The sequence below is a fragment of the Caretta caretta genome, chromosome 13 (assembly GCF_965140235.1).
Source record: "Caretta caretta isolate rCarCar2 chromosome 13, rCarCar1.hap1, whole genome shotgun sequence".
In the NCBI taxonomy this organism is placed as follows: Eukaryota; Metazoa; Chordata; order Testudines; family Cheloniidae; genus Caretta; species Caretta caretta.
The window spans coordinates 820,262-840,039 of NC_134218.1; the positions used below are offsets into that span (position 1 = coordinate 820,262).

The 19,778-nt window shown below is 62.6% G+C and overlaps 1 protein-coding gene and 1 long non-coding RNA gene across 4 annotated transcripts in view; one reads left to right on the forward strand and one right to left on the reverse strand.

Moving 5' to 3' along the window:
* The window catches only part of SLC12A5 (solute carrier family 12 member 5), a 121,441-nt gene that overhangs the window by 65,360 nt on the left and 36,303 nt on the right, over positions 1-19,778 (reverse strand). Inside the window, exon 1 of one of the 3 annotated variants that reach the window (XM_048820236.2) lies at positions 12,486-12,647. The exons of the other annotated variants lie outside the window; for them this stretch is intronic. Within the exon in view, the coding sequence (XP_048676193.1) occupies positions 12,486-12,537 (52 nt within the window). The 5' untranslated portion in view covers positions 12,538-12,647. Of the gene's footprint in view, positions 1-12,485; positions 12,648-19,778 lie in introns of those variants that run through there. 3 annotated transcript variants of the gene reach the window in all.
* LOC142068781 (uncharacterized) overlaps positions 1-19,778 on the forward strand; it is a 96,034-nt gene that overhangs the window by 4,907 nt on the left and 71,349 nt on the right. The gene's annotated exons all lie outside the window — the stretch shown is intronic.

Genomic DNA, 19,778 nt, shown 5'->3' on the forward strand with positions numbered 1-19,778 from the left:
TGACGGAGCTCCCGGGGGCTGCAAGCCCAGAGGTTGTGTGTAGCTGCACGGCCTACCCTGGAGGAAGAATGAGAGGCCTAGGGCACACCAGAGGGGTTCGTCCTAGACCGCTCCGAAGATGGGGCCATACACCAACCCTGTGGGGCCGTGACACCCTGTCCGCACCCTCCCCAGAGGAGGTACAGCCTGTTGGTGACGTTATTCGCAATGGACAGAAGCAAGCAATTCCAAACCACACGTCATGTTCCCAGAGCAAAGGATGCTTGGGCAGCGAGAGGGAGACGGGCAAAGGGAGCCCAAGACCCCTTGCTGCCCTGCAACAGCAGAAAACAGGCCGCGCACCACGTGTGTCAATCACAACCACCAGAGAACTGCAGCCTCGGCAAACATGGCAACCAGCCTCTAACTCCTGGCTCAGCTGCCGTGCCTGCCTGAGGTAGTGATTCATCGTCTGTGGTCCGTCTTCCCCAGGCGTGGCACCCCAAGGCCGAAGTGCTTGGCGGGGCAAACTACCTGCTGTCCACAGCATTGGTGCAGGAGCGCTGTTTGCCTAGTTACTGCAGGGGGGTTAGAGCGTCATACACCGCAGCAAGGCAAAGCCTGGTACAGATCTTCACCGGGTGTAAAGTGACAGTGGCTGAGGATCTGGCCTCAGCTCCTAACCCAGCCAGCAGCTCAAGGACTCTGAGCACAGCCAGCCTACAGCCCAGCCCTGCGGTACCGAGCCCCACACAAGCTGCAGCTCTGCACACACCCCTGGGGGACAGCATCACCCCCATTTTACAGAGAGGAGCTTGGGCACAGATCTCAATGGGTGCTAGGCACTTAAATCGCTTGGAGGTTCTGGGCCAAGGTGGCATGCTTAAGGCCACTCAGGGAGCCTGTGGCAGAGTCAGGGACTGAACCCCCAGGTCTCTGGAGTCCCAGGCCTGCACCCTGCCCACCCCAGCTTGTCACACCTGTCAAAGGAAACTGTGGGCCTGCAAATCAGCCCACTGCCACTTCAGTGCCTGACTTGAGAGCCCAACCTGTCCCAGAGTGACAGAAAAACCAAGTCAGAGCATCAGACACCAGCAATCTTACCTGCCTACCGTAATCCCAGCTGAACCGCCACATACGTGTTAGTCTAACCTCTGGTTACTCCTCACCTCACCTCACACTCACAAATCCTAGGTTGTAGTGACAGTTTCACTCAGCACCATACACTAGTGTGAAGAACACAGGTGGTCTGTATAGCTTTTTATGTACTATCCTTTTGTACGAAGGAATCTGTCAGAGTGCAGCCAGATTGCTTGGTTGTAGCTCACTTTTCGTTTACAAATATTGTAGAGAATGCGCATTATATAATAGCCACATGCAGGCATGCACATGGACACATGCACACCCATCCAGCTCAACTTTCTTAAAAGTGTACTATCCAGAGCTCTGGGGGGACGTACAAAAATGCGATAAACTGCATATCACCTAGGACCCTTGGCCGAACGAAGTGTATGTGCCCATCACACTCACACAGGCTCCAGCGGCTCTGTGTTTAGCTACATCTCTATTCAGAAACAGCCCAAGCAGCCACACTGGAATCACCCGCCCCATTACTAATGAGTGAATCTCTGAAAACAAGGTTGCCAATTTCCTCCTTCCAGCCGCAGTGATGCTGCTAAGAAGCAGCAAACAGCTCAGACCGATGCAGGACAGACACCGGAAGAGGATGCGCAGCCTGCCCTCACCCTCCACCCCGCGAGTGCTGCTGACTGGGACAAGAAAGAGACAAACAGGAATCTGCCTATGGACAATGCTGCCAGGCACTGTGCACTGCAGCTGTCCTAGGCAGGGGCCCAGAGGCAATCTGTTAGATTCCCATGGCTGAGCCCCAAGGGGCTTCAGCTGAGTCAGAACCTTGAGGCCTGGAGAGGAGGGTGAGGGAAGGGACACTGGAGGCTGCAGGGGGAGATCCTGCCATGATGCCTTTCTGGGGCAGAAGGGTTGTTTCATATAGAAACACAGGGTTGGAAGGGACCTGAGAGGTCACTAGCCCAGTCCCCTGCACCAAGGCAGGGCTACACATTATCTAGAACAGTGGTTCTCAACCTTTCTGTGCTGGTGACCCCCTTTGTGACCCGCTTCCTTAAATATCATTCAGTAAATGATGAATAATACTTAGAGCCCGCGTTAGGGATGGCAAGCAGGGCAACTGCCCAGAGCCCCGTGCCACAGGGGGCCCTGCAAAGCTAAGTTACATGCTTCAGCCCTGGGCACCAGGGCTCGGACTACAGCTAGAGGCCCCCCTGTGATGTGGGGCCCCTGGGCAATTGCCCTGCTTGCCACTCCCTAATGCCAGCCCTGGTGACCCCCCTAAACTTGTCCTGTGACCCCTCCCCCAGGTTGAGAAACACTGATCTATTCTAGACCATCCCTGACAGGGGTTTGTCTAACCTGCTCTTAAACACCTCCAGTGACGGGGATTCCACAACCTCCCTGGGCAATTTGTTCCAGCACTTAACCACCCTGACAGCTAGGAAGTGTTTCCTAAAGTCCAACTAAACCGCCCCTGCTGCCATATAAGCCCATTGCTTCTTGTCCTGCCCTTAGTGGATAAGGAGAACAATTTATCACCCTCCTCTTTATAACAATCTTCGAGGTACTTGAAGACTGTTATCATGTCCCCCCCTCAGTCGTCTCTTCTCCAGACTAAACAAACCCAATTTTTTCAATCTTCCCTCATAGGTCATGTTTTCTAGACCTTTAATCATTTTTGTTGCTCTCCTCTGGACTTTCTCCAATTTGCCCACATCTTTCCTGAAGTCTGGTGCCCAGAACTGGACACAATACTCCAGCTGAGGCCTTATCAGTGTTGAGTAGAGCAGAAGAATTACTTCTCGTGTCTCGCTTACAACACTCCTGCTAATACAGCTCAGAATGATGTTCACTTTTTTTGCAACAGTGTTACAAATTTTTATATTTGTAACTCATATTTAGTTTGTGATCCACTATAACCCTCAGATCCTTTTCTGCAGTATTCCTTCCTAGGCAGTCCTTTCCCATTCTGTATTTGTGCAATTGATTGTTCCTTCCCAAATGGAGTACTTTGCTTTTGTCCTTATTGAATTTCATCCTATTTATTTCAGACCATTTCTCCAGGTTGCCAAAATCATTCTGAATTCTGATCCTGCCCTCCAACGTGCTCGTGACCCCTCCCAGCTTGGTGTCACTCACGAACTTTATAAGTGTACTCTCTATGCCATTAGTCAAATCATTTATAAAGACACTGACTAGAACCAGACCCAGGACAGATCTCTGTGGGACACCACTCGATATGCCCTTCCAGTTTGATTGTGAACCATTGATAACTACCCTCTGAGTATGTTTTTCCAACCAGTTGTGCACCCACCTTACAGTAGCTCCATCTGAGCTATATTTCCCTAGTTTGTTTCTGAGAAGGTCGTGAGATGATAACAAAAGCCTTACTAAAGTTGAGATATGTGACATCTACTGCCCCCCCAACCCCCAAGGCTTGTTACCCTGTCAGAGAAATTCCCTCCTCATGGGCACTGTGGCTTTGGGAGAGGTGTGACTGAGGAGACAGAGGGGAGCTCTAGGGAGGGCAGTCCATGCAAGGGGTGCGGTGGGAGGAGGCCCAGGGGCAGGAGTAGGAGGAAATAAATTGGCCTGGCTGTGTCTGCACTGGCTTGCAGACACTGGCAGAGCAAGAGGGGAGCGTGGGTGAAGGAAGGAAGAGAAAGACACACACAGCAGCCCCAGCGGGCAGAGGCAGGCCACAGTCCTACCTGCTATCTCCTGAATGCAACCCACCAGGGAATGAGGTGTGCAACGGGATCAGCTCCTCTGTGGACTTCCAGCCACCAGAAGTGGAAACCCAGAGAACAATGCTGGTACCGGTACCCACCCCCTGCACAAGGCACTATGCTGCATACTCTGGAGAAATGGCTAGCGACGCTGGCCCCTCTTCCCTGGAGGAAGCCTCGCTGCAGGGGCAGTGGCTGCGGCTTTCTCCCCTTAGCGAATGGTGCAGGGACTGAAGTCACACGATCACGCCACAAACAAACAAACAAGCAGAAATGAGGCTGAAAATGTCCAGCGAATCCCCACAAGCCCAGGGGGAGTAGCACGTACCAGGTCTGGGAAGGGAGAGCAAGCCCCACAACTCAATCCCTGCGATGCCAACAGGGCCAGTCATTCAGAGTCCTCACCCCAGTGAGCCAGTAGGAAGAGAGCAGCCAGCCCCTGGTGGCACCGCAGGGCGGCATGTTAGCAATGAGCTCCCCTCCCCAGAACCCCCGCTCTGCACCGGCCAGATGGAGCCAGACCTGGAACCCAAGAACTCCTTGTCTTGGTCAGCGAGCGCCAGCCAGAGAGCTGGGCCGGGGTGGGGGGTGCGGAGATGGATGCTGTGTATCGATTACATGACTAATCTCTCCCCAGAGGCTTGGAGAAGGAGACAACCTACCTGGGGAGATCACAGATGCCATGCGAGTGCCCCAGGCTGCATTGCCCTGTTCCCATGGCCACCCCAGGGGGATGGCGGGTAGCCGCAGCCCCTCTCTGTGGAGGGGAATGGGGCGCAGGTGGGGCGCAGTCCTCCAGCCCCGGCGCCTGGGGAACACAAGTGTCTCCAGGTGCCCCACAGCACCCCAGAGCCAGCGATGGCAGGATCCCAGCCCACCGCCCCGCCACATTGCTGTTACCTTCAGCCCCAGGCTGCGGAGAGGCGAGGCCAGGGGAGCAGGGGGCTCCGGCGGGGCAGAGCCCGCGCCGAGAGCAGAGGCCAGGGCAGAGCTGGGCTGGTTTCCATGGCAACGGAGAGCAGGAGTGAGCGGTGGACCCGGCAGCCCCGGCTCTTACTTAACGATTGCGCTGGCCTGGCCCGTGGGCCCCCTGGCTCCTGCCGCGCACCGGAGGGGCCTCGGGGGCCACAGACACCCCTCGGGGGGCTCTGCACCTCCCCACGCAGTCTCCACCCAGGAGCTCCCTGCACCCCACCCGCAGTCATCCCAATCTTCCCACACAGAGCCTGTGGGGCCAGCCAGCTGCTGCTGTCTGGTGTGTCACTGAAACCCCACAGGCCAGCACCTAGCCCCACATCGTACCCCCCGCCAGCACCTACCCCACATCGTACCCCCCGCCAGCACCTACCCCACATCGTATGCCTCCTGCCAGCACCTAGCCCCACATCTTACCCACCCAGCACCTAGCCCCACATCGTACCCCCCCACCAGCACCTAGCCCCACATCATACCCCCCCACACCCCACATGCCAGCACCTAGCCCCACATCCTACCCGCACACACACCAACACCTACCACCCCACATCTCCCTCAGACAGCACCTCCCCACTGCATTCCCATTTTGGCCCTTGCATGGCTGACATCTCCCTACATCCCATGGGCAGCGATGGGCACTGAACACCGTGGGCTGGTAAAAGCCAGCCCCAAAGCCTTGGCGCAGCCAGGCTAACCAGGGGGGCAGGTGGGGTGTCCCTGAGCTCATGGGAATGGCTCAAGCTAATCCAGACCCAGGCAGATCCTGCAGGCCTCGTCTCCTCCACCCCACATGGCTCTGGCCCAGGGAAATGCCAGGCAGCACCATGGGTCAGCGCAGGAACTGTCTCCTCTGGCCATCACGTGAGAGCGATGCCGGGAATCTCCTGTGCCCAGACACTCGCAGTCATGGGCCCTACATGTCGAGCCGCAGCCCAGGGACAGCCTGGCATGTGCGCGGTGCCCTGGTGTGCGGGAAAGATGCAGACACAGCCTGAGCTAAGGGCCAGCTCTGTGCAGGACCCTCCCCACGTGCTCCCTGCTGGGTGCAGGGCCAGGCCCGGAGGGGAGAGGCTGTCGCGCCCGCAAGGCAAGAAGCCTTGTGCAGACTTGGAGGGAGGGAGCTGGGCGGGTCACAGGTGCTGCCCAGGGCAGTGTCTTAGGGCTGGCCAGGGCCAGGTAGGAGTCCCCGGGGAATAGCTAGTTTCGCTCTCCCCATCCTCACTGGGTAGGATGGGCCCTGCTGACACCTCCTGTTTGTCCCGGGGATGTGGCTGGGGCTCGGGGGGCTCCCTAGGAACTTGCCTGCTGCTCCATTCCCCAGCCAGCCCCTCTCGCTCACTGGCAAACCGGATAAATGGGAAACAGAGACCTGAGTGAAGGGGCAGCGCAGGGAGGGAGCCGTCTCAGGCCAGAGGAGGCCCACATGGGACTGTGCCAATGTAATGCCCCCCTGAGTGCCCCAGTCAAGGTGTCCTCATGCACTGGCCCTGCCAGCCCCGCCTCCCACAGCTTGGACTGCCTGTGGAGCCTGGCGGGGGCTTCACAGTCTCTCAGAGCCCCGGGGGGGGGTGGCTCCCTAGGGCCAGCTGTGGGACAATGACAGCGCAAGGCGCGGGAGCTGCATGGGGTAGGGGACAGAGAGAGTAGTAAATGGAGCAGGACTCTGGGGGTGGGGCGCATGCTGCCGAGAGGTCTGAGTCTCTCCTCTCTCCTTGCACAGCATGGTGCCCCCATGTGGGTCCCATGGGAGGGCCTGCTGGGCCCTCCGCCAGCCACTGTGTCCATTCGTTGCTCAGGGCCGGAGGTGCCAGAGCTCACAGCCCCAGCAGCCCCAGGCTGCTCTCGCCGGCTCGAGCCATCCCAGCTCAGGAGTCGGTCCACACCCCAGGCCCTGCGAAGGGGTGCGCTGGGGGTTCTCTGTGCACGGGGCTGCCCCCAGCTGGCACCAGCATGCTATTTGCACACACAGACCATCCGGCACACTCACACCGGCCTCTGACAAGCCCTTGGCCGCGGCCTGGAGAAGCTCCTGGGCTCTGGCTGCTTGTGCCAGTGACCATCAGTCATGCTGCCAGCAGTGGGGAAGGCAGGCGGGAAAGCAGCTTCCCCATGAGGGCAATCAGGAGCCCGGGCTGAGGGCTGGGAGTCTGGCTGGGGCAGTACAGGCCATGTTCAGCCCACCCCCGAGATGCATGCACGCTGCCCCCCAGCCCAGGCAGTGCCAAGCCCTCTAGGGCTGGAAGGAGTTAAGCACCGCAGGCTGCCGGGGTCCCAGATGATGGATGGGCTCCCGGCTCCTGCTGGAGACCATTTTGCCGCAGAGGGGCTGGTGCAGCCTCTTCCCGGCAGCTCGTCACACCGTTTGTGGGCTGTGCGGGCACCGCAGCCAAACCAGGCACCGCAGCCCAGCTCGGATCAGCCCAACCCCGTGCCCTCAGCTCCCAGCTCGGTCCCTCTGCTCATGCTCCAGCTCCAGCTCACACTGGAGCGTCCTGACCCCAGCGAGGCCCCTGTCCACTTGACGGGCCTGAGCCACGAGCGTCTCCCCATGGATGCAGTGACACAGGGCACTGCGGCCATGACTGCGATCCTCTGACTTCTCCGGCGCGAGGGCTGCTGGGCTCAGAACCCAGCTGGCAGCGACCCCACACTCACCCACCTGCAGGTGCCACTAGCCCAGAGCTCGGCCCAGCCCAAGCCTGAGACACAAAACCTGGGGGGAGAAAGGGGGTCAGCAGCTTGGGAAGCTCCAGGCACGAACCCCTCAGGGCTCCATGGTGCTGGGAGCTTCACATGAGCGGCTCAGGGGAGAGTGGGGTCGGACCCCCATGGCAGCTGCAGCAGTGAGCACAGCTGGGCAGGGGCACAGGGCTGGGCTGTCCCTGCTGCGGTGGTGGCCCCGAAATGAAGAGCCGGAGGAGCAAGCGCAGGCTTCGATTCCCTGCTCTAAGCTTCCCTCCCTCCCCTGGGAACACTCAACCTGAATCGGCCGTTTAATTTGCTCTGGCGCTTGGCAGGGCTCGCGGCTGGATTACTGGCAGAGAAACAACAGCCCCAGCGCGGGTATCGGCTAATCCCCTCTCAGTGCAGGGAGAACCGCCGGCTGGGGAGGGCAGAGCACAGAACACGCGCCCCAAGCTCCCTGCATGCCCAGCTACAGGGGAGGGTGCATGAGCTGCAGCATCCCCCCCCCCCGCACCTGGCAGGGGCTCCTGTGGGGCTCCCTGACCTGCGCAGGGCAGCACTGAGGCGCCGTGACTGTCTCTGCCACTCCACAGCAGCGGGCGCTACCTGGGTCGAAGCAGGGCCAAGGCGGACGGCAATTTGCCCTCCTAACAGCTTTTCGTTCCATCTTAAATTGGGCTGGAAACGTCACTGCCCACTGAACACGTTACATGGAAGGGGGAGCCCAGAGCCAGACCCCTGAGGGGCTCACTGACCAGAGCAGATCCCTGAACCCCAGGGATGGGGGGCCAGGCCGAAGAAGCTGCCTTCACTCACGGTGGGGTCAGCATGTCCTTCCCTGGCACTCCCCCACTTCCTTGTGCCCAAAGAGCACCTGGAGGGGCTGCAGGACGCTGCATAGATCAGTGGCAGAGACCCACAGCTGCCAGCCAGCCGCTCCAAGAAGCTGAGGCCAGGTCTGAACAATGAGGGGCGGCTGTCTGGAGGGCCCATGGGGGTTCCACCAGGTGCAGCACGGACTCCTCCGGCCTGCAGTCAGGACAGGAGGGCAGGCCCGGGGTATGCAAGACCCAGGCTGTGTGCCCCTGTATTGTGACGGTGCCTGGAGTCTGGTTAACAGTGAGCCACTCCTCAGGCCTGGCCTGGACGCTGGAATGGGGCTATTTATAGAACGGGAAATCTCCCTGCACAGCCCCATCTGCTGTACCCACACCACGCCTCCCCAGAGCCCTGTGGTCAGCCCAGCCTTCTCCAGAAAATGCGCCCAGCTCTGGGCAGGGGGGCTGGGCCAGCCTGCATCAAGTGTGATCTGGGAGCCAGGTCCCACCAGATATGCTCAGCCTCCCCCACTTCCCTGACAAGGCCCTTTCCCCTGATCTCCTTCCTTCAGCCCCCCATGACGCCAGCATGGAACCAGCTGAGCACATGGCCAGGCTGGAGGGTGCGGGCATCTGGCACCTGGGCATGTGCAGCCCCATCCCACTCACTCTGGGTAATTCCCGTGTGAGCTCCACAGGCAGGGCTATGCCTGCCTGGGGCCCAACCCCGACTGAGGCCGCACACCTGTACTCATCAGCAAGGTGCCCCCCCAGTGCCCAGGACAGCCCCTCCCACACCCCACCCCAGTGGAGACACACCATAACAAGCATCCCAGCTGCATCTCCCCCTTGACCATGAGCAGAGACACCCTTGCACCCTCTCCACCCCCATCGCTTGCCAACAACCTGCTGCTTCTCCATTTAATCCCCTGTATTTACCTGCCTCTTGCCCAACTGCCCCCTGCCCCCAGCAGCCCCTGAAGGTCCAGGAGCTGGCTGAGCTCAGCTGGCTGAACAGGGGGGACTCTCCCCCTTCCCACGGACTGATGGTGTAGGGAAGCGCAGCCGGAAGTGCACATGAATTGGACACAGGTGCTTTCCCCTGTAGGAGACACTGGCTCCCATCCAGGCGCAGGGCAGGGGACTGGCTGGCTGCGGGGAGGGGAATGGGGCCCAGGGCCTTTCCCCTCGAGGGAGCAGGGCCTGTTTTCTGAGGCAATGGACTGTTCCCAGCCTTGAGGCCTCCCCGTGAGCCTGCAGCAGCAGGGCAGGTGCTCTGCAGATGTGGAACAGCCTGGCCACAGACAGGAGCTGATTACCCTTTCCAAGGGGGCACAAGATGCCAGACAGCAGCTCCTGGCCAGGCAGGCTGAGGGCACAGGTGGGTTTCCAGCCAAGAGCCGCCAATGCCCCTGCCTTACAAGCAGCCTTGCCTGGGCTCTCCTGGCTCCTTGAGGGGCTCTCTAGGCTACTGGGTACTCGGAGAGAGTCGCATCCCCATGCACTTCACCGGCCCAGCATAGCAAGACCCTCCCCTCCCCAGCTAGCTCCCTCCCTCTCCCCCACCTCCTGACAGCCCCCATTATCTGATGCGGGTCATGTCTGTGCCATGCAGGGAGGTTTTAAAGGGACTTTGTGGCATCCCAATCCTGGCAGGGCAAGGCAGGCAGCAGGGCCATGGGATGCCCATCATTGACTGGGATCCCCAATGGGGCCCAATCTTGGCTGAGCCTCTGCACACCCACTGACACATCAGAAAGGATCAAGTTTGTTCAGGACTGGGCCCCCCCACCCTGCTTGGCCCCTCACTGGCCCCGTGGAAGCTGGGCTTTGCCATCCCATGACCCAGCCAGGAACCAGCAAGGCAGAGTAGCCGGGGCAGAGGCCCCCCAGGAGAATGCTGGGGCCCCAACCCTTCCCATTTCCCTTTCTTTACACAGACCCTACAGAAGTTGGGGGGCTCTTGCTTGGAGCCCCCTCCCCCATCCGCCTTTTGCGACGCTGCATAAGCTCTGGCCCCTGGGCTGGCTCCAAGCACACAGGGGAGTGTCAGCCTGGGGGATGCGGGCGGGTCCCCAGGGGAGTGCAGGCTTTGCTGAGGGGCAGGGCCCCTAAGGGGTCAGCTGGGCCCCTCCATTCCACCAGAGCTGCTGCCACCCCCGGCCACGTGGAGTGGGGTCTTCGGTTCCAGTCTCATTACCTGACCCATGTCAGACCACCCGCTCCGTCCCCCCAAACCAGGGCCAGCTCCGGATTGCAGCCCAGATGCTTGGCCGGCTGCAGTTAAACCGATTCCCAGACTGCACCCACAGGGCAGACACCCCCTAGCATCCGCCGGGCTCTCCCAGGCCAGGCCGGGCACTGGCTCGAGCCAGGTGCGAGCGCAGCCTGGACACTTCTGTGGTGGCCTGGAGTGAACGGGCTGGGCCATGCTGCCTTGGGGCGCCTCGCTGCGGCTCGGGAGCCCTGGCCTGGGCTGGCCCGCACCTGCCCGGGGACAGGCCACAGAAGAGAGCTGCGAGCCAGACTGGCCCCAGCGCTGGCCTCAGGGTCCCTGGGGCCAGGAAGTGGAACTCCAGAGCAGGGTGCTGGCCCTGAGGCAAAGACGGCTCCCGCAGGGCCGGAGCTGGAGCCCCCCCCCCGAGAAACGCAGGATCCAGGGAGCACGGAGCAGGTGCCCACTCCCCAAACTGGGGCTCTCCAGTGAGCTCTGTCCCCGGGACCAGGGCCTGGCTGGGGGGATCCTGAAACCCACCTCCGACTGACCCTCTGCTCCTAGGCACCGGGCTCCAGGGACCCTGCGCTCCCCGTCCAGGGTTCGCTTGCAGCGGCGGCTGGCCCTGGCGAAGCAGAGCCGGCCCCACTGGGCAGAGGGGCCAGGTGCCCCTGGGCACAGCTTCGGTCCCAAGGAGAGTGCAGAGCGGAACGGCTCCAGGGCAGGGAGGGCTCTGGGGCAGCCAAGGGAAGGGGCAGGCGTGAGCCACCCCCGCCCCACGGGCTGGGCTCCCCGGGAAGAAGGGCCCCCCCCCGCGCCAAAACTCCCCCTCCCAAACTTCGCTGCAGGCAGCCAGAGATTTCTGCAGCGCCTGCCCCTGCGGGCTGCTCCCGGGGCTGTGCGGGCTCAGAGGGGCGATGGGGGGGGTCCAGTGCTGGCCCTGCGCGGGGTGGGCCGGTCAGGCCCCTGTCTGGCTTTACCCAGCGGTGGGGTTTACACACACAGACACCTGCAGGACGTAACGCGGGCTCGGCCCGAGCTCTGCTGGCGGCTGGAAGCTGCGCAAGTCCCTGCAGGGCCCGGGAGTCCCAGCAGCTGAGCTGGCCCCTCGGGGAGCCCAAGGGAGCGGACGGGCCAATGCGGCGCGTCCAGCTGCAGCCACTGAAAGCGAACCGAGGTCCGCCCGGCCCCCGACCGCGGGGTCCCCGATGGCGCTGTGCCCCGGGTCTGCAGGGGGCTCCCAACCCTGCGCACCTGCCCTGCTCTGCCCCACCGCAGTGAGTGTGCAGCGCACGGTACGGGCGGGCAGGGGCAGCGAGCCCGAGGCTCGAGCTCTGCGGCTGCAAAGCAGGGGCGAGTCACACGCCAAACCGCAGGGGCTGCAGCGCCCCAGAGCCGGGCTCGCGCTGGAGCGGAGCGTCCCCGGCACGAGAACCGGGAACGGGACTTCAGCACCTTGGACAGGCCCCGCGCAAGGGGCTGGCGGGGGCGCAGCTGCGGGGGGAGCTGGGGCGCGGCCAGGCGGACGCGCACCCACAAACCAAAGGCGGCGAAGCCCCCGCCGAGCCCAGCGCCGGGCTGGGGGATGCCCGGCAGGGCCCCCGGGCCAACGGCAGGAGCTGGCGGGAGCGTCCAGCTGCACCCTGCCGCAAGACCCCCCCGCGCCGCCGCCCCCGGCCCCCGCCCCCGGCAGGCGAGGGCGGCAGCAGCCCGCCCCCCCGCCGAAGCTCTGCCGCTTTCCGGGCTGCGGGTCCCCGGGCACCTGCCGGCTGCGGGGCGAGAAGCGCCGTTTGCCGCCCGCCCCGCTCCGCACCGCACCGCACCGCCCCGGCCGCCAGCCCCGCGCCCGGCGCATTCCGGCGCCCTGGCCCGGCGCGGCCACATGCCGGCACGGGGCGCAGGGCTGCCCCGGGCTCCGCAGCACCGGCCGGGCTGGGCTCGCTGCCCCCGGGGACCCGCGCCCCGGCCGCGACCCCCCAGTGCCGCCCCTACCTTGGGCCGCCCCCCCCTCGCCGTCCTCGCCCTCCGCCAGGCTGTTGAGCATGGCGCCGGCTGCCCGGTCCCTGCTGCTGCACGCGGGCCGGAGCGCGCTGCACCCAGCCGCCGGCTCCGCGCCTCCGCCGGTGTGGGGGGAGGACGCAGTGCGGGGGCCTCGGCGCACAGACTCGCTCGCTCGCTCCGGCGCGCGCTCCGGCGGCTCCTGCCGGGCGGGGCGGGGCGGGGGGGGAGTTTGGCAGCCGCTCGGCCTCGAGCGGGGGGGCCGGGGCGTTCCGGGGACCGCAGCTCCCCCGGCCCGGCCGCGTGCAGCGCCGCAGCCCCCCGCTCGGACTGCGGCAGCGGCGAGCCCCGGGCCCGGGGGGCTGCGCTGTGGAGGAGCCGGGCTGCAGCCCCCCGAGCACAGGTCGCCCCAGGGACCGAGGCGGATCGCGGGGCTGGCGGTGTGGGGCAGGCCCCGGGGCGAGGGGCAGGGCTGGGGTAGAGGGGCTCAGCGCGGGGGGAGGCTGTGAGCGGGCTCTGCCGCACGGCGGAGGGCAGAGAGGGGAGCCAGGGGTTCAAGACACCGGCTCCCTGGGCTGCCCTTGCAGCAGGACCCTCGCTCCCGGCCCTGGCCCCAGCCTCAGCCAGACAGCTCTGGGGCTGCGGCCAGCCGCGGTGCCTGCGCGGGTCTAGGCAGGGGGCGAGGTGGGAGTGCCCAGAGGACAGGGATGCCAGGTCAGCCTCGTCCAGCTTGCGGGTCCCAGAGGCCTCTCTCTGAGGGCCAGTGCCAGACCCCTGGCTGGTCAGTGCCCCTCCGGGGCGGGCACCCAGAGAGCCTGAGGGGCTGTGCCAAGTCAATGGCCTGCTGGGGCTCCCTGATCGCTGCAGAGAGGGGCCCAGATGGGCCCTGGGGAGGCCATGGAGATGGGCTGATTGTGCCATGCCCATTGCCGCAACCTACCCAGGAAGGACAGTGCCCCTGGGTCCTGCCATCTGCTCCATATTTCCCCGAGCCCCAGTGGGGCTCTCAGGAAGCCAGGCCTCGCTGGTTAGTGCACACCCCATTGCAGAGTTCTGTAAGGCAGGCTGTCGGCATCCAACGTGTCAGGGCGGGAGGTCAGAGGTGACGGTTGACGCCCATGGAGCCAGCCCAGCCCTGTGGCTCATGCAGGCTTGGACCCTTGGCCACTGACAAAGCCCAGAGACCTCAAGTGGAGACTGAATCTGCAGCTCCAGCTCTGCTATGGCCGAGTGCCTGCACCAAGGAGCCCCTGAGCCCAGGGGAAGCCGGTGACTGAGGGGCCCTGCCCCACATAGCAGTGGATGGGTGTGCATTGTGGGGGTGCAGCAGAAGATGGGGATGGGGTGTGAAACTCGCTGGCCTGCAGAGGGAGGGAGCAGGGCTTGTGAGTGGGGTGCTGGTCTGGCACAGACCAGACTCCCTCACACTGTGAGCAGGGGGCAGCGATTCACCTCGAGCAGCCCCCAAAGTCTCACCCTTGGCCCTGCACAGGATACACGGAAGTTGGCTGCACCACAAGGAGCCCAGTGGGAACCCCTGCCCTTAGCTGCAGAGCATTCCCATAGAGCCAGCCCTCACCCCCTCCCCACTGGTGCTCCCCCAGCTCAACCCAGGGCCTGGGGAAAGGCTCCCACAGCCACACCTTGCCTCGTGACCTGCCCCCGGAGGTGTGGGGGACTGGGCCACCTGCTCTGTGCAGATCCACTGAGCTCCTCCTTGCTCCACCCTCAGCCTCTGGGAGTTTCGCGGAGGGGGAAGGAGGCTCAGACCCACTGAATCCAGGCAGATCCCAGGGACGGGAGCTCTGCAGCTGCCAAGTCTCCTGATCGGGCCACAGGCAGCAGTTACTCCTTGGCGGCTGTAATTAATTGTTTACTTTCTCTTGGTGTGTGGCCAGCTGCTCCGCTGGCTCTTGGCTCTCGCCTTGCAGAGCTCACAGGTCCTGACCTCCCCTGGCCAGCCCACTCAGCAGGATCTCCCCCAGCCTCAGCGTGCCCCCCAGTCTGCTGCTGCAGGGTGCCCTGGGAGTGCTGCCTCTCAGCAGAGCACCAGGCGTTGCCAGGCCCATGGCTTGCCGGCTGCAGCAGCCTGTTCTGTCTCTGGCAAGCGTGTGTGCCCAGCCCCCTTCGCAGTGGGGACAGGACTTCCCAGGCTTTGGGCACTCATGGAAGAGCCATTGCTGGGGCTCTGCAAGCTGCTAACTCCAGCCCAGGGCCCACCCCCTTCCCCACGGGCAGGTCAGGAGTTGCTAAGGAGGAAGCAGGGTCCAGTGGGTCAAGCACACCCCTGGGCTCAGAGGAGCTGGATTCCAGCAGGCCCAGCATGGCCCTTGGCCAGCTGCTTCAGCCTCTGTGCCTTGGTTTCCCCACCTGTGATGGGGGATCAGGCTCCTCCCACAGGACTGAACTGCTCCATGTCTGGGAGGCGCTATGGGCTCCCACATCTGTGTTCCCAGCACTGCAGACCCTGCCCTGCTCTCACCAGCCCTTCACCCCTCTGCTGCCAGGTGCTTTGCATGCTGGTCTGGACCCACATGGACCATGCCGACAGCCCAGGTGCCACGTGGCTGGGTGCAGTGTCAGCTCTTCTCAGGCACTCAGCATCTCCCTGCCCAGCCCACGGCAGGGCCCACACCCGCCCCCATTTCTCCGCATATTCCTAGCAGCCTTTTCGGGTTCGTTAAGGAGAAGGAGCAGCTCTGGAGCTGGCGTCTCCTGGGGAATTTGCCGGCTGCTTTGCGAAGTCACATTTCATTTCCTGAATGGTGAGAGGCCCTTGGGAGTCCCCTTTGCTTGGCCCCAGGAGCTGCCACCTCACGGCCACTAGACTCAGCCTCCTGCCAGGCAGAACCTCCCCAGCCCCTTCAGAGCCAAGGCAGCAGCTGCAAGGGGAGAAGGCCCCTGCCCGGAGGATAAACCCCTGGGAATCCTGAGGCCCCAGTGTCCCGGAGAGAGGGGGCAGGAGGAGCTGGAGGTGCCAGGGTGTGGGGCAAGGGCTGAGGGGCAGGTTGGCACCCCAGCATTCTCTGGGGGCAGGTGCTGTCCCAGGTAGAAACGTGGCAAGGCCCCATGGGCCGAGCACAGGCCAGGGAGTCCTGAAGCTTGTTCCCAGCCGTGGTACTGACCTGTGGCCGCGGGCCTGTATGCCATGGTCACAGCATGGAGTGATCCCCTGGCGCAGTGCCCTGCCCTCCTGCACTCACTGCTGCTCCCCTCCCTGGGAAGCTAAGCACAGCTCTGAGGGGCTCACTGCCCAGCCCAGGGGTGAGTGTCAGAAAGCCCAGCCCAGCAGAGATGCCTGGGGTGGCCAGGAGGAAGGGCAGAGCCTCCAAGCGAGCAGAGGGGGAAGAGCTGCTCTGCGAGGCCCTGGTTGCCAGAGGCTCAGGATGTGACAAACACCCTGACCCTCTCTGTGCCCCACCCCTCTGGCTGGGCGGCTGAGAGAAGGCTTCACCCCCTGCCCCCTCTCCCCAGGAGCAGGGAGCTCCGACTGGCAGCGGGAGAGCAGGAGAAGCTCCAGCGCTTTGCCCCAGAGTCGGCCAAGCCTGTGCCTGGCACCCGGGGCGATGCCCCTGCCTCAGAGCAGGGCTGTGGCAGGCAGCTGGGATGGGCACCCCCAGACTCAATCCATTTCCCCAGAGCCAGCACCCTGGGCGGCTCCAGGCCTCAGGCAGACAGACACACAGACAGGCTGGGCACAGGAGCGGGACAGGCAGACCAGCGAGCTCTGCCAGGCATCTGACCCTGAGCCACAGCAGTTTGGCTTCCAGGGATGAGGAGGTCACGGATCGTGCAGCTCAGCAGTGAAAGGGATTTTCCTGCATCACCAGCTGGGGGAGGGGGCGTGAGCACGTGAGAGATTGTTAATCCCTAATCCCCTGATTAGCGCTCCCTGTCAGGGGCTCGGATTTGCCAGCAGCTCGCTGGGGTCTTGCCAGCCGCTGTGCTCCCCCTATTCCGCAATGGAGAGAGCCCCACGGGGTGGGGCTCATCCTGCAGCATGGGGGCGTCACAGCAGAGAGTGGGGGTCCATGGCGCAGGAGGAAGGGGGGGAAGTCTATGACACAGAGAGTGGGGAGTGGTCCATGGTGTAGCGGGAGGGGGCCATGGCAGGGGAGCTGGGTTTGGTTAAAATGACTCAAACCCTTGGATGTGCAAAGTGGAGTCACACCCCTGGGCTGGGGAAGGGTCCCATAATCCGGGGGTGGGGGTGCAGGTCAGAGAGGGAATCTCAGGGAGTTGGGCAGGCTGAGGCCTAGCGTCTGGGGGGGGGGAGTGCTTGGGGTATGTAAACCTGAGGCCACACAAAGCCCTGTAATGCGCATCAGAACAGCTTGGGTGGGGGGAGCTGGAGCTGTGCCTTCGGGTAAAATTCTAAGCAGGGACGGCCATACCCAGCGGGAGGGGTCTGCGCCGAGGGGATCTGCCCCAGGGGGAGGGGTCTGCACCAAGGGGCCATGTTCCAAGGGGAGGGGTCTGTGCCAAGGGGCCTGCCACAGGGGAGGGGTCTGCACCAAGGGTCATGCCACAGGGGAGGGGTCTGCGCTGACGGGCTCTGTCCCGGGGGAGGGGTCTGCACCAAGGGGCCATGTTCCAAGGGGAGGGGTCTGTGCCATGGGGTCCTGCCCCAGGGGGAAGGATGGGTGCCAAGGGGCTCTGCCCTGGGGGAGGGGTCTGTGCCGAAAGTCGTGCCACGGGGTGAGGGGTCTGCACCAAAGAACCGGGCCCTGGCAGACAGCAGGGATGGGAGCTCATTGTCCTGGCAGAGGCAGGATGCTGGAGTCAAGCCACAGAATAACCAGCCCCCTCAACCATCACAAGCAAAGCACCTCTTCCTTGCACCTGTGCACCGTCCCCACAGCCCCCCGTGACAAGGACGTGACAGCCCCCGTGACAAGGACAGCCCCCGTGACAAGCCCCCAGGGCCAGCCAGAAGCCACAGTGCTCTGCCCGATCCTGAGCCCTACCTGCGGTTCAGCTGACCACAGGCACAACTTCCTGCAATTCTCTGCCCCTCCGAGACACCTGCCCCCTGGAATCCCCCTGGGCCAGGAACCCCCAGGTGTCATGAGTCTATGGTTCAGCCCTCACATCCGCCCGGGGGACCAGGCAGAGCCAAGCCTCACTCTGTGTAACCACCTCACTGCGGGCCTGTCCCACGAGCTTTGAGGGTCATCCTCATGCATAGCTGTGCAAGGAGCTGCCTGGGTCTCTCTCCCTGCCTGGGCCATCTGGGGTTCACCTCCCACTGCAGCAGGAGCCCAGACACCTCCTATCCTATTTTATATTACTGTCCACACTGTTTATACAAATGTTCCACCTTTTAAAATCCCTACAGAGCTCTTGACCTCAGGAAGATCTTGTAGCAGTGAGTTGCACAGGTTAACAATTGTACACTCTGTATATCTAATTTTCTTGTTTCTCCATGTACTGCCTATAAACCATCTCAGCACAACAAGCAACTTCACAGCCCCCACTCGCTCTGCATCTGCTGGATCTGAAACCCGGGTGAGGGGCTCAGGAACCAGGAGAAGGAACAATTGTCACTAAGGATGCTTTGTGTTGTGGCAGCACCTGAGGCCCTGCTCAGCATCGGGGCCGGTGGGCGGGGGGGCCGTAATGGCTATTCATGGCACACTGCTGCCTCACAGGGTGTACCGGGTGCTGCACACGGCTGAGAGCAGTCCCCCCCGGCAGAGTTTGCAGTCTCATTTCACAAGATGCAACCATTAAGAGCAGCAGACAATGGGGGAGGGGAACAGGGCTTGGGCTGCAGGTTACGCTGCGCTCTATGGCACACACGGTGGCATCTAGCCTGTCAGGAAGGGTTTGCTCTGAGTCTAGGTGAGAGTCAGACTCTGCCCCCAGTCTCAGTGACTGCGTGCGTGTCACTGGGCATGTGTCAGTGTGCGTGTGTCACTGTCAGCGTGTCACGGTGCGTGTGTCAGTGTGTGTGTGTCACTGTCAGCGTGCGTGTCACTGCGTGTGTCAGTGTGCGTGTGTCACCGTCCTTGTCAGTGTGTGCGCGTGTCACTGTGTCAGTGTGCGTGTGTCACTGTGTCAGGGTGTGCGTGTCACTGTGTGAGTGTGTGTGTCACTGTCAGCGTGCGTGTCACTACGCGTGTGTCAGTGTGCGTGTGTGTCACCGTCCTTGTCAGTGTGCGCGCGTGTCACTGTGTCAGGGTGCGCGTGTCACTGTGTGAGTGTGTGTGTGTCACTGTGTCAGCGTGCGTGTCACTGCATGTGTCAGTGTGCGTGTGTGTCACTGTCAGCGTGCATGTCACTACGCGTGTGTCAGTGTGCGTGTGTGTCACCGTCCTTGTCAGTGTGTGCGCGTGTCACTGTGTCAGTGTGTGTGTGTCAGTGTCAGCGTGCGTGTCACTGCGTGTGTGAGTGTGCATGTGTCACTGTGTCAGCGTGTGTGTCACTATGCGTGTGTCAGTGTGTGTGTGTCACTGTCAGCGTGCGTGTCACTACGCGTGTGTCAGTGTGCGCGTGTCACTGTGTCAGGGTGCGTGTGTCACTGTGTGAGTGTGTGTGTGTCACTGTGTCAGGGTGTGTGCGCGTGTCACTGTGTCAGCGTGCGTGTCACTACGCGTGTGTCAGTGTGTGTGTGTCACTGTCAGCGTGCGTGTCACTACGCGTGTCAGTGTGTGTGTCACTGTCAACGTGCGTGTCACTGTGCGTGTGTCAGTGTGTGTGTGTCACTGTCAGCATGCGTGTCACTGCGTGTGTCAGTGTGCGTGTGTCACCGTCCTTGTCAGTGTGCGCGCGTGTCACTGTGTCAGTGTGCGCGTGTCACTGTGTCAGGGTGCGCGTGTCACTGTGTGAGTGTGTGTGTGTCACTGTGTCAGCGTGCGTGTCACTGTGTGAGTGTGTGTGTGTCACTGTCAGCGTGCATGTCACTACGCGTGTGTCAGTGTGTGTGTGTCACTGTCAGCGTGCGTGTCACTATGCGTGTCAGTGTGCGTGTGTCACTGTGTCAGGGTGCGCGTGTCACTGTGTGAGTGTGTGTGTGTCACTGTGTCAGGGTGTGTGCGCGTGTCACTGTGTCAGTGTGCGTGTCACTACGTGTGTGTCAGTGTGTGTGTGTCACTGTCAGCGTGCGTGTCACCGCGTGTGTCAGTGTGTGTGTGTCACTGTGTCAGGGTGCGCGTGTCACTGTGTGAGTGTGTGTGTGTCACTGTGTCAGGGTGTGTGCGCATGTCACTGTGTCAGCGTGCGTGTCACTACGCGTGTGTCAGTGTGTGTGTGTCACTGTGTCAGGGTGCGCGTGTCACTGTGTGA